The sequence below is a fragment of the Drosophila melanogaster genome, chromosome 3R (assembly GCF_000001215.4).
Source record: "Drosophila melanogaster chromosome 3R".
Lineage (NCBI taxonomy): Eukaryota > Metazoa > Arthropoda > Insecta > Diptera > Drosophilidae > Drosophila > Drosophila melanogaster.
In genome coordinates this window covers 25,081,969-25,094,415 of record NT_033777.3, presented here as the reverse complement: position 1 = coordinate 25,094,415, position 12,447 = coordinate 25,081,969, and the positions used below count along the sequence as shown (strand labels likewise).

General features: G+C 39.7%; 1 protein-coding gene across 2 annotated transcripts, besides 1 other annotated feature; it reads right to left on the bottom strand.

Annotated features, from left to right (window-relative positions):
* The first annotated feature begins 6,756 nt into the window (after positions 1–6,756).
* Positions 6,757–6,975: a mobile genetic element.
* A 2,562-nt stretch (positions 6,976–9,537) lies between these two features.
* Positions 9,538–11,732, bottom strand: fd96Ca (forkhead domain 96Ca). 2 transcript variants are annotated; one of them, NM_001300587.1, is made up of 1 exon: positions 9,538–11,732. In NM_001300587.1, the coding sequence occupies exon 1, from the start codon at positions 10,862–10,864 to the stop codon at positions 9,746–9,748; it is 1,119 nt and encodes a 372-aa protein (NP_001287516.1). In that variant the 5' UTR covers positions 10,865–11,732; the 3' UTR covers positions 9,538–9,745. The 2 variants fall into 2 exon arrangements, with proteins under 2 accessions (NP_001287516.1, NP_524495.1); NM_079771.2 differs by having other exon boundaries at positions 9,538–11,239.
* Positions 11,733–12,447: the final 715 nt, after the last annotated feature.

Sequence of the window (12,447 nt, the reverse complement as noted above, 5' to 3'; positions counted from 1 at the left end):
ACGCTCGTATTTCACTTCCCATCGTATTGCTTCGCTTCAGAAAATGATTTAAATTGTTTTGGCTTTTGCATGAAATTGAAAAATAAATTATGAGCACCAGCGTATTTGCATTATCTTGTACGTTTGCCAGCTTTAGTTGAACATATCCGTACAAATAAATTAAGGTGCTTTCCGTTTTATATTTATGTAGAGATAACATGTACTATTCATACTTAAATTTTTTAAGGATAGAACTTAATAAAAATTGTAAGCTAAGATATTTTTATCATATTTGTACTTTGTTTGTTTTTTATTATTGCTAGATAGGCTACAAAAAGCTATTGCACGATTGATTTGCTACTAACAAATTTTAATTCTTATGTTACTAACTGATGTCAATGTTTATTTATTATCTTATAACTTGTAATCATGATTTTGAATATCATATAAATAGTAAATTGATCTTTGAATAAAAATTATATATTCGATTTGGTCGTTAGGGGCTTAAATTTAATGTAAATGTCAGCAGTTGGATGACACTTCTTAAACTCATAACACACTCTAATTAATTTAGGAAAAATTATTATTAAATCTATATGAAATCTAAATCTATATGGCAGCTGAACTACTTCTTACACGGAGTGTCTGCAGCCTTATGGAAGCCAAAAAAAAAATACAAATCACAAAAATATCGGTTTTTAAGGTGTTTCAGTCTTCTTCCGTTTAATGATCCCCTTCATTTCCTGCAGTGGATTTTAAATAATCCTGTGGTTTAATTACTATTATTAATGGGACAGTGTAAGCAAAAATACAAGGCTTATGATAAATATGAATATAGTGGTAGTCAATATTTTTTTACAGAATTAAATTGTTATAAATGTACTCGGAATTAAGCAAATATTTTACTTCCAACCGTCTCTTAGCTTGTTAATAGCTTAAGTCGTTTAAATTGTTCTGTTGACTTGGAGAATTAAAGTTAATGGGATTGAGGAGATTATTTGCAGTCAAGCTTGAAGTTAATTTCCACATAACATATAAGAGCAAGAAAAAATATCTAATGCATCGCCTTCCAATAACATATTTATCATTTCTTCAACTGTCCAAAGAAAAACACCATGCTATTTACCCAACGAGTAGTAATGAATACGGCAATAAATAACAATAATTTAGAAGCAACGCTCTACTAACTCAAAGATCCCTCTCCAGACTGCCAATGAGATAATTGAGGTGTGAGCAGAGAATAAGAAGGGGTCTTCTTTTTATTCGTTCGTTAATTAACGAACTTGGTGTCTAGCTTCCTTAGTTAATCTCAGCGTTTAGGCGTGCATGCTAATTTACATAATCTGTATGCACTTAGGTACACAATTAAGTATTTAAATCCATTGAATTTAAATATTTGCTTTATTACACAGCAAATACCGAAATTAAAGACAAAAAAATTAAAATCTTAACTAAAATATATCAATTTTATAAAATCATATCTAGGATAAGTCAAGTCCATACTATTGATATATTTTCAGTTTTCTGGTGAAAATGCCGGAAATGGGCGTGAAATTATTTCAAAAAAAGGAAAACTATATGCATTTTGGAAATGGTAATGTTGTGTAATGACTTTTTATTGATCTTCATCACGTCGGAGCGGTAAAAAGTCGAGCTAAACACGATCCTTGTGGTCTTTTTAGTGTCAAAGATGCCAGCATTCATTGCAGTCGACAGATGGCCAAGATGGGCCGTTAAGGCCAGGCCAAGTGAAAAGGTGGTGTTCTGTGCCATTAACGCGAAGAGCTGTTGAAATCGTTGTATGTGCTCAGGCTTTCAGTCAAAACAACTACTCGGTCGGTCGGTCGGTCGGTCGGTAATCACCAATCGATAAGTTTTTCTCCTCTTTTCCTTTTCCCTTTCCTTTTCCTGTCGACTCTTTTTTAGCACACCGAAATTCGCAGCGCTGAGATGAAAGCTGCTCGACCCATAAACTAAATCAATTTAGTTATTTCCGTCCTACGGCTGCTTGCCTCGTTAATGAAGATTAGCGCTGCGATGAAGATCGGACTGTAGAGTCTCGTAGAGAGTTGGCTATAATGCGATTCCATATGGCCGTAATGCTACCACTACTCGCATTGCCAGCATGTAAATGCGGATAATTCCCAGCGAGTTGTTGCCTTTTTTTTTTTGTTTTGGCCATCAAATAACATATTTAGCCATATTATATCGATTTAGGGCACTGTACGTCCCAAAAAAAAAAACAAAAACAAAAACAACAAGAACAAAAATCGGGTGCGAAGACAAGATCTCTGTTGGTGTCGGGATAATAACCGTCAGTATTTATTTTTCCTATGTGTTGGGATCTTGCCGGCTTTGTATTGCTTTATACTCGCCAGGAATAAATGTTTGAACACAACAGGCCGCCAATTTATTGAAGGCTAACACACTAATTTGAGGAGTTGAGTTGTGTTTACCCCGAGGATGTCTGTATGTCTCTATGGCCAGGCATGTATATACATATGTATATACGCATGTGTATCCGAGTGAATCTTCCCGACAAAGCTTAAGTGCAGTGTTCATGCTTCTACCTGCAACATGGGAAATCTGAGGCATCCTGCCCGGTTGGAATTTTGCTGGCATCAAGCTCGCGATTTTATATCCGCTCATTTGTTTTATTGGTCTGCAAAATCACTATATAACTATCCATATAACACATAGGTTCTAAAAACTTGAAAGGAAAAACCATGCAGATTTCTAAGTTAACAGGATCAATAGATCAAAACTTTATTGGTATGTTCAGAAAGGAACATATACATAGTTTTTCAGGCATTTGATCGGGAAAGAATAGAATTATGTTAGATACTTATTTATCAGTTAAGCTTAAACTATAGTACCATCATGAATCTAATAGAAAGTAAAAACTAAGACTAATATTTTCTTACCTTCTACGTCCTTATGATCGAAAGAAGTGCTATTGGTTGATTAAAGAACTTTTTCCTTCAGATAATGAACGTAAGAACAGTCGACATAAGATGCCATGGATAGTGGAATCAGCCCAGAGGCGGATTCGGATTCGGATTTCCTACTGCCCCTATTAAATGCGCATCGGTCGGCTCAATCGTTAGTGTCGACGAGGTGAGAATGAACATCGTCAGCTCCTTCGCCTTGCTTATATCATTCACACAGCACCCATCGCAGCGCATTTAAATCATAACCTTATTCATGACAGAGCGGCCTGAATGTTCCCGGTATGATGATGCTTCGCACTGGATATGGAGCTGGGTAAATGATTTGGCCGCCTGGCAGGCCAGAGATTCCTGATGCCCGATTCCCGATTCCCGATGCCCGACTGCTGAAGCTAAAGCGCTGAATCGAAATCAAATTAAACTCGGTGTGGTGTTTGGTGTTTCGCCCAGTTGCGTGGATGTGGACTGGACTGGACTGGACTGGAGTGGAGTGGAGTGGAGTGGAGTGAAGTGGAGTGGTGGACTGGACGATGAAGGAGGAGGAACGCATTGTATATTTTGCAATTTGAACAGCCGCTAGTTGCCGGCACACAGACGTTTATAATTCGCAGAGGTGTGCGTGGTGGTGTGGTAAGTATAATAAGAGGTGTGCTCAGACATCAGGCTAACAAACAGGCCGCGCACAAGCAGCCACAGTAAAAATCACTTCGATGGAAGCCATAATGGCCCGGGCTCGAGCTCCTTTCTACGAACCGAGAAACTGAGATCTGACTACCAATTTAAAAATGCCGCTTTTGACTTTGCGAGACAGAGTGGCGGTGCGGTATTCTTATACCAGCCTCTTCTGTCGGCCTTCTTCGCTTTTGGCCCGCTCCTCTTTCGATCAAGAAATACCTTTAGATGGTGATGCTGCGATGGTCGGTTGCTGGGTTGGTTTGGTCTTTGGTAGGATGGTGATTTTCGCACAGTTCGTGCTTAAATACAAAGTAAGCTGTTAGAACCATTTGCTTTTCGGTCCCGTCTTTGCACCTCTACCTTTCGCTCGATTTAGTTAATACAATTTTATAATAACCAGCATAATATGGGGTTTAGGCCAACGTAGCTCACTGCTCACTACACATAACCTGTCTGTCATCAAAGCTCTGGTTTTAATCGATTCGCATAGGTATCTGCATCTGCAACTGCATCTGCTTTCTAAGCATCCACAATTACTCGCCTATTTTTTGTAGAGGGTATCTGCAAATTGGTCAACACTTGACCGGGCCACTTAAAAACCCTTTTCAATTTTTTAAGTATAAATATGGTTAATCAGCATCAACACCCGAGCCGAGCTCGAGTGCAAACTAGTCTGTGTGTGAAACTAGTTTTCGGTGTTGAAGCTACTTAGCCGCTGCGCCGCCTTGCCCACTCAACTCGTGTGTCTTGTGCTCCATCTTCCATGCTCCGTGCTCCGTGCTCCATGCTCCATGCTCCATGCTCCATGCTCCACTGACGGATAAGTCGGAGCCGCAGGGGCCAGATACTTCAACATATGCCTGCAACGCCGAGTCTTCAGATCGATCGCATGGGAATTTCAGACGATCAAAGCGGGCTGGGTACTGCTCTAATAAAGTCAGATAAAGCCTACTTGCCACATTTTCATCATGCCGCATCGAATGGAGAGGGAAAATTGGAGCCTTATAAACACTTTGGCTAACTAACTGATGCTGATGCATTTCGACTACTCAGCGTACGCATTACAATTTGAAATTATTCCATCGCATTGTTTTATTAGGCGTAGCCGTCGACAACTCGGCTTGAAAAGCTCGAGTCGTGCAAAACATTTTATGGCATAATAATTCAAAATTGTACAAATAACTCGGTTGCGCTTGTAGCGCTTTGTAAAAAAATGGCAAATAATGCCGCAGCCAAATTGCCTCAATCAAGTGGACACGTGACACTTGTGGCAATAAATACAATGGCGATGGGCCGGCCAATTGCCATTGCGGCTCATTAGCTTTCTGCGGCAAGTGGGTGTCGTAAAACCAATTCTGGCCACAAGATGTTTGCCAAATCCGACGGCAACCCCATCGGCTGGATTGCCGAGCATATAGAGAGCATCCCCTAACGTAAAGACCAGAGTCATTTTGTTAATGCTGGCCTACAACACCATGACGATCCTTTTAGGAAGTGATGTTTTACGCACCGTGTTGATTTATTGTATCATTACTGTTTATGAGTTCGTGCCCCTTTTTCCCAGCCGAGATGACTTTGCAGCCTTTTTGCCTGTGTGTGTTTAATGTGTTTAATGAAATCAAAATCAGCGCCGATAAATTATATATTCGTTATATTACCCAAATAGTTAGTGCAACTCCCTTGATGTGGGATAAATGGAAAAATGAAGTGTTTTTGTGGCTCCAAAGAAAATCCATAGCCTCTGGCTGCCCAAGTGAGCATTTCGTTTGAAGTCGCAGCGCTCTTTTATAATTATGCCTTCACCCTTTTATTTACAGATACAAATTAATATCCGCTTAACTGCTACAAATATCATTAGCCATCTTGTGCACACAAAACCAAACGTAACGTAACAAAACACACTCATTTGAATCGGCCGAAATACAGATGGGCTCGTGACAAAGTACCGATTACTATTCGTTCCGATCACTCTAAGTATTCACAACCTTTTGAAACGCGCCTTTGATATGTGCCGGCAATAACAAAAAGCATGATGGTTTTGTTAATGGATTTCTATAAAGGCTTCCGACTGCTAAGAGAGCCGACTGGTAGAACACCCGTGGCGATAATTTAAAGCCACTGTCTAAGCCAGCATACCTTTTTATACCCTTGCGTGGGGCATGGTTGTTTTGGCCAACTGACTGCAGTCGCCATAAGAGAAGGCATTGGAACTCCATGGAGCTTAAGCTTGTGACCTGATCTCAATTAGCTTCGGCGATCCTCATTCAATACAAAAGGTTTTAGCTTAGCTATGTAAGCCGAGTACTATCTACATATATGATTCACATTGCTTATATATCTGGTGAGCACTTGCTACCACAAGACCACTTAAAGGATGCTCTTTATGTGCAAAATATCCTTAATACCAGTTAGGGTTCTAAAAAACTTAAGCTGCCTACATAAACTGCATAAGTATGTATGCTTAAAAGTCGTTCTGAAAGCAAATTAAGTGTATCGAATTTTATAATTTCAACACAGACCCTTCATCGTACCTGTAATTTTATTCTGCCCTGATCTCTTTAAGCTGTTTACCGATCTTCTTTCGAGGCAACAGCGATTATGCAAATGAAACTCTTTTGGCTCCAAACTACAAAGGATTATGGGCACAGCTTTTGGCACGCCATAAAGTAAACAACCGATGGAAGATCAGTTGCTATTGCATCGCCACCATCTGAAATCATAGACAATCTCTATTGTAGAAAGAAATCAATAAAAATAGTTAAGTAAACTATTAAAATAACATTCTTGTTATAACCTAGCAGAGGGTATATTCACTATTCAGTCAGAAGTGTGCAACGCCGGAAAGGAAACATTTGCGCCCATATAAAGTATATATTTTCTTAAGTAGTATCAACAGTTTCTACGCAGTTCTTAATCTCAGTTGTCAATCTTAGTGAAACACTCGAATAAATCTTATTTCTATTGCATTACTACCTATCTTTGATGTTTTTGATTAGAACGATATTTAAATCGGTATTTATAATTATAGTTGTCATTTGATCAAAAACTTTTTACTGCATGGGCTATACACTCATTTACTATTTAGTTTTACAACTTAAATAGGTTACTGCATCTTAAAAACATTTTAAAACTAATATAGAGTTTAATATTTTCTCACCAACCTCAAGACCTGACTGACCGGAAATTGACATAAATCAAATCTTAATAATTAAAATCTTCCAAATATTACTTCAATATCCTTTATCCTCTTAATCATATAATCTTTGTAAATAACAACTTAGATAAAAGAATAGTTAAAAATATTAGGATAAAAATAAAATAGAAGAATAATCGTATGCTAGTCAATAGTCAATAAATTAATTTCGTTAACAAAAAAAAATTAATAATATTTTCTGAAAGCTCTGTTTCCGGCTCTATTACAACTGTTCCTCTTTGTTAAAAATTTGTTGCCTACCTTATGGCGTCTAAATTGAAAAATTTATTTTCGTTTTGGATTGGTACAACTATATTGTACTCTTTTAACAACTTTAAAACGTAAATGAGAAAGCAAAAGTCATTAGAAAATTCATGAAGAAATGAATTATTTAACTGTGTTCTTTTAATTATTTACAGAACAATTGTTGGCATAACAATAATTTCTATGTGGCTGTCTAAAAAAAAATAGTAATATATTTAATGGATCGACAGCAACAATACCTCGTTATGTTTGAAGTGAAGTTGAATTTCCGTTGAATATTATTTATTAACTGAAATCTTAATATGGCTCAGTGCTTAATGGCCATTGCTTATTGAAAGACCCCAAATATTTTTAATTTCACGGTAAATATTTAGGTAAATAGTAATGACAGAACCAAGAAGCCATTTATTACACTAAAGCATATTGTTGGGCTTGTAACTAATTATTACAGCATAATTCTTCTCGCAGCTGGAGTTGAAAGTAAAAATTGGACTACTTTCATGTTGCCGCTAATACTCCGACTCCACTAATTTGACTTAAGCAAATATAATTAAATCGGGCAAACCGCTGGTTGCCGTCATCCGACGGCCCGGTACCACCATAAAGATTTAGTTTTTGTTTAATGGAACGTGATATCATATATGAAGATTTTGCACCACTTGCAAAAGGCGGGTCTTCTTCCTCTTGAAAGAGAATTGTTAAAAATTTAAAAGCTAACTATATCAGACTAGCGTATTAACCTTTTGTGGAAACAATATGTAGTTTTATATTTCCTATGTTTCTTAGATAGATAGATAAAATAATCTGGACCCAAAACTTTTGTTGCCAATCATTTATATAAGCTTACCTTATTTTAGGCTAATTTCCCATTAGTAATTTGATTTGGTGCACGCATGGTAATCGAGCATCGAAAATTGTTTGATTACTTAGGGTCTCGCTTAACTAATTCATGTAAATATGTACTTATTATTCGCTAAGCCTTAAACTTGTGTCACGCAAGTAAAACAAGTTTCTTGTAAATGTGTTAATTTGTACAAAATGCAAAAAGGCACCATAAGAAACCGCATTTAAATTGAGCAAATTGGCAGCGACATAATCAAATTTCCGTAGTTCTCAAGTTACAGGATCGTAATCTAAGAAGAAACTCAAAACCTGGATTACTCGATTATTAATAAAATGTTTCGTATGAATGGAATTTGTGCTCCAATCCCTAATATATTTTACTATACCATTTTCAGTTCTTTCATAAGATCCATATTGGAAAATCACATGTTGAAGAATAGTTAATACATTTTTTAAATAGTAAAAAATTGTTCGCTATTCACTTCTTTAAATCATTAATTGCTGGTTTGTTTTTGCTAAGAATATGAGTGGCGAGCGAAAGAGAAGGACTAGAAGGATGGCTAATAAGGAGGCTAAGAAACGCTAAACGGCTCGAAGCGATTATGTGCATGTGTGTATTTATGGCCAAATAACTCAGCTGTTGTATTCATTAGCCTCGTTCCCTGCGCTCCTCATTATTATTGCTGCCTTCATGTTAATAACCTGAAAGTGTTTTAAATTTCACGCGTCCTGCTTGTTAAATGCAGACATGTGTTTATTTCAACAAGAAAGGAAGGACCGACGCGTTCCACAAAATTATCACAAGGCGAAAAAGGCAATAGTAATGATATTTTTTTGAGAATTAGGGGATCTGCTGGTTCTTAGAGGCTAAAAAGGAAATCTTGATATCACGGATCACTTGCTAAATTAGATCGTTCCAAACACATTATTAAAAAAAAAGTTAATAAAAAGTTATAAAAGTTTTAAAGTTAGTAAAAGTTAAGGGACAAGCGGGATAAAAAGCATTTCTCAGAAAAATTTCGTTTTATGTTTCGATTAAAATATAACCAAATCTTAAATGATGTTACTTCCTTTTTAAAAGACAGAAAAATATATAACACTTACTTTTGTAACAAGAAGAACCCCGTTTTTTGAATAAGGACATTGCTAAAAACTTTCTAAAGATTTGGAATATTTCCAAAATATTTATAATCTCAATGGCTTTTGTGAAAAACTACAGATTTAACCAAAGAAGCTTAAGCCTGTTTGAAAAGACACGATTTTCGAAATTTAATAAAAAAAATTGTGATATTCTAGAATTCAATTAAGAACCGCTTTTATAAAATATAAAATCGTTTTAATGTGATTATAATTGAATAAGTCAAACAAACTCGAAGCCATAACTGAAATACTTTTTGGGGCTAAAAATGTATATAGACTGGATTTCATTTATAAAGCTGGGTGAAGATCTTAAAGTTGAAAAAAAAGCTAGATAACTAAACTTTACTTACGTTCACTACATTTCACTGTTTCCGCTCGATTTTTCTAAACACTTCTTTAAGTTGTTTAAATGTTTATATTCTTCACAAAAGGATCGATCTATGCACTAGGTTCGATAAAAATAAAATAAATAATTTACTAATACGGATATGTGATACAAGCTAATAAAATTGTATTTACAAGCCTTTCTACGCCTATGAATGTATACCATATGTTTTGGTCCTATTACAATTAATCTTAATACAAAAGGAACTACGTTTGGATGGATATACATACATAAATATACATATACATATATCGTTCATAAATAATGCTATATAGTACATAGGTGTGTTTCGTTACTACCCTGCTTGTTGCCACTTATCTATATCGTACGCATATCGTTGTCTATTCTATTCTGCACCTCGGGGCTCCGATATTGCTGCGCCGGAGCGACGAGGGTAACATTATTGTAGTATATGTTGTGCATGTTGGCAATGGGCGCCGCCATCATGAAGAGCGGATGCGAGATGGCCAGCTCGTAGGTGGTGGGGCTATTGGGTATTCCCGACGCTGGCAGTCCGGCCACATTGGCACCCGTGGCATAGTGCAGAAACGGCACGTGGGCACCGGCGTTGATCGTGTGCATCGGCGGCAGGGGATCCTCCGTTCGGCTCGATCGGCTGGCGGACATATACTCCTCGGAGGCGGCGGGCGTTGTGGGATAGCGGCTGATACCGCTGCACTCGACCACATCGATATCGACGCGGTCATCCTCGTCGTCCTCGTCCTCCGACGGATGTTCCGGCTTGTCGGGCGTGATCAGGCTCTCTATCGTGAAGGATCGCTTGGGTCGCAGGCTCAGCGGTCCCTCGATCTCGGAACTGGTTAGCGCGGGCAGATTGGTCAGTCCCATGTCCGCCAGATTCGTGTGATCCGCACCGGACATGGAGGCGGGCATTACGTGCGGCAGTGGCACACCTGGACCCAGGGAGTTTGGCATGTGCGCCGTGCTCCTGGGCAGTGGATCCAGTCTCATGGCGGCCGCATTGTTCATATCCAGCGGCGACATGTGCGCTGCACTGCCTCCGTTACGGGTGGTAAAGAAGAATCTATTGAGGTTCGCCAGGGCAGTCAGCTCCTCGTTGAGCAGATCCTTGTCGTTCTTGTGCAGCTTGAAGCGCTTCCTCCGCCGGAGCAGGCTGCCGTTTTCGAACATATCAAAGGCCTGCGGATGCAGTGCCCAGTAGGCTCCCTTGCCGGGTCTATCCGGCCGTCGGGGCACCTTGATGAAGCAATCGTTGAAGCTGAGATTGTGCCTCAGCGAATTTTGCCAGCGCTGGGTGTTCTTGCGGTAGTACGGAAATCGGTCCGTGATAAACTTGTAGATATCGCTGAGCGGCAACATTTTCTCCGGCGAACTCCAGATGGCCATGGCCGTTAGCGAAATGTACGAATAGGGGGGCTTCTGTTCGCCGTAGGATTCTCGCGAGGGCCGGGGCATTATTACACAATGTTTTCGGCTCAATTTGTTCCGCACATCACAGTGTTACATATTTGCAGGCTAACTTGATTTATGAATGCACTCAAGCACTTGCTAATCACTCGTATTATTTTCGTCCGTCAAACGTATGAATATCCTAAACGCATGCGGCGCAATGAGGAGCAATGCCGCGTGCCGTCGCAGGAACATAAGCGGGAGCAGCTAGTGGATTTGCTAGCGAGGAACATCCATTTGGGGCACGGTGGCGATGCGGCATGGCGATGTGTGATATGGACGAGATAGCGACAAGAAGCGACGGCAAACAAGATCGCGCCAACTGTCGGCAATAAACTCTGCGCAAGAACTACGCTCGTTATAAGCTCCGGCGACGACACTGGCTTCGCCACCACCACTACCACTGGAGCAGCTCAGCTCTGCTCTGCCACTGGCACTGGCACTGGCACTCTGGAAGGAAAAGCACTCTCACTGAGGTTTCCCCATCCGACTGTGCGCCCTGCCGCCCTCCAACTGCCGCCCTCCGCCTGCCTGGCAAATTACCATCAAAAGCTGAATGCGAATACGTGAGCGGCGGTGGTGATGGTGGTGGTGGGCTATAAAGCTGGAGCGGACTTGGGGCGAACTTGGGGCGAAGATAGCGATAGAGCGGGAACAAAACAAACGACAACAAACGAAGAACACGGCACACAAAAAATTACTGTTTCAGCAGACTGGCAGACGACGTGCCGGTTATTGTACTAAGTGAGCAATGCCGTCCCCAGTTCTCCAGCTCTGCAGTTCTGCAGTTCTGCAGTCCTCCAGTTTTGCAGTCGTCCAGGTCTGCAGTCCTCCGCGGTCCGTACGTACAACCAACCACAGTGAGCAATGCAATCAAAATATAATCACTCACATCATTGCCCCCGTGCTCTCTCCCAATCACCGCGATGCGAACATGCATCATCCCTCCGCCACGGCGAAACTTCAAAGCGGCGAGGAGAGCCAAAGCAAAGAGTCTGAGATTTACTAAACGAATAAACCAGTCTGACCAGACCGCACTGCGCCGCTCCAGCGGAGAGCTCCTGCCCCTGCACCACCCCTATCCCTGACCCGCCGGTGGTTGCGGCTAGGCGGTACACTGGCCGAAAAACCCATACCCCTATTCGAAGTTTAAACGAGCGAATGAGTTCGACAATCCCTTAGATCTACGAGTGCTGCATCATATATTCTTAATAAAGGTATGAGTCCTGCTATCTAAATACTTATGCTATGAGGCCTATAACATATTGATTGCTATACTGATAAAGGTCAGAACTTTTTAAAGGATTTTCTTTTTTCGAATTATTTATTTATTATTTATACCTTCCTTATATGGGGATCATATAATTCGGACTTCACGTGCAAGGTTCATCTAAAAGATTGGTGGTTAGGCTTTCCCAAATCAGAAATCCATTATAATAATAAATCAAATACAAATCTATTATTGTGCTAGTTAAACTTTTGACTGTTTTATTGCTTAAGTTTATTACTACCAGTACCATAAATAAGATGTTGTAAAAAGTAAGCTTTTTCTGCATGCAACTAGCCGCTGTTTGTAATTGAAGTTATTA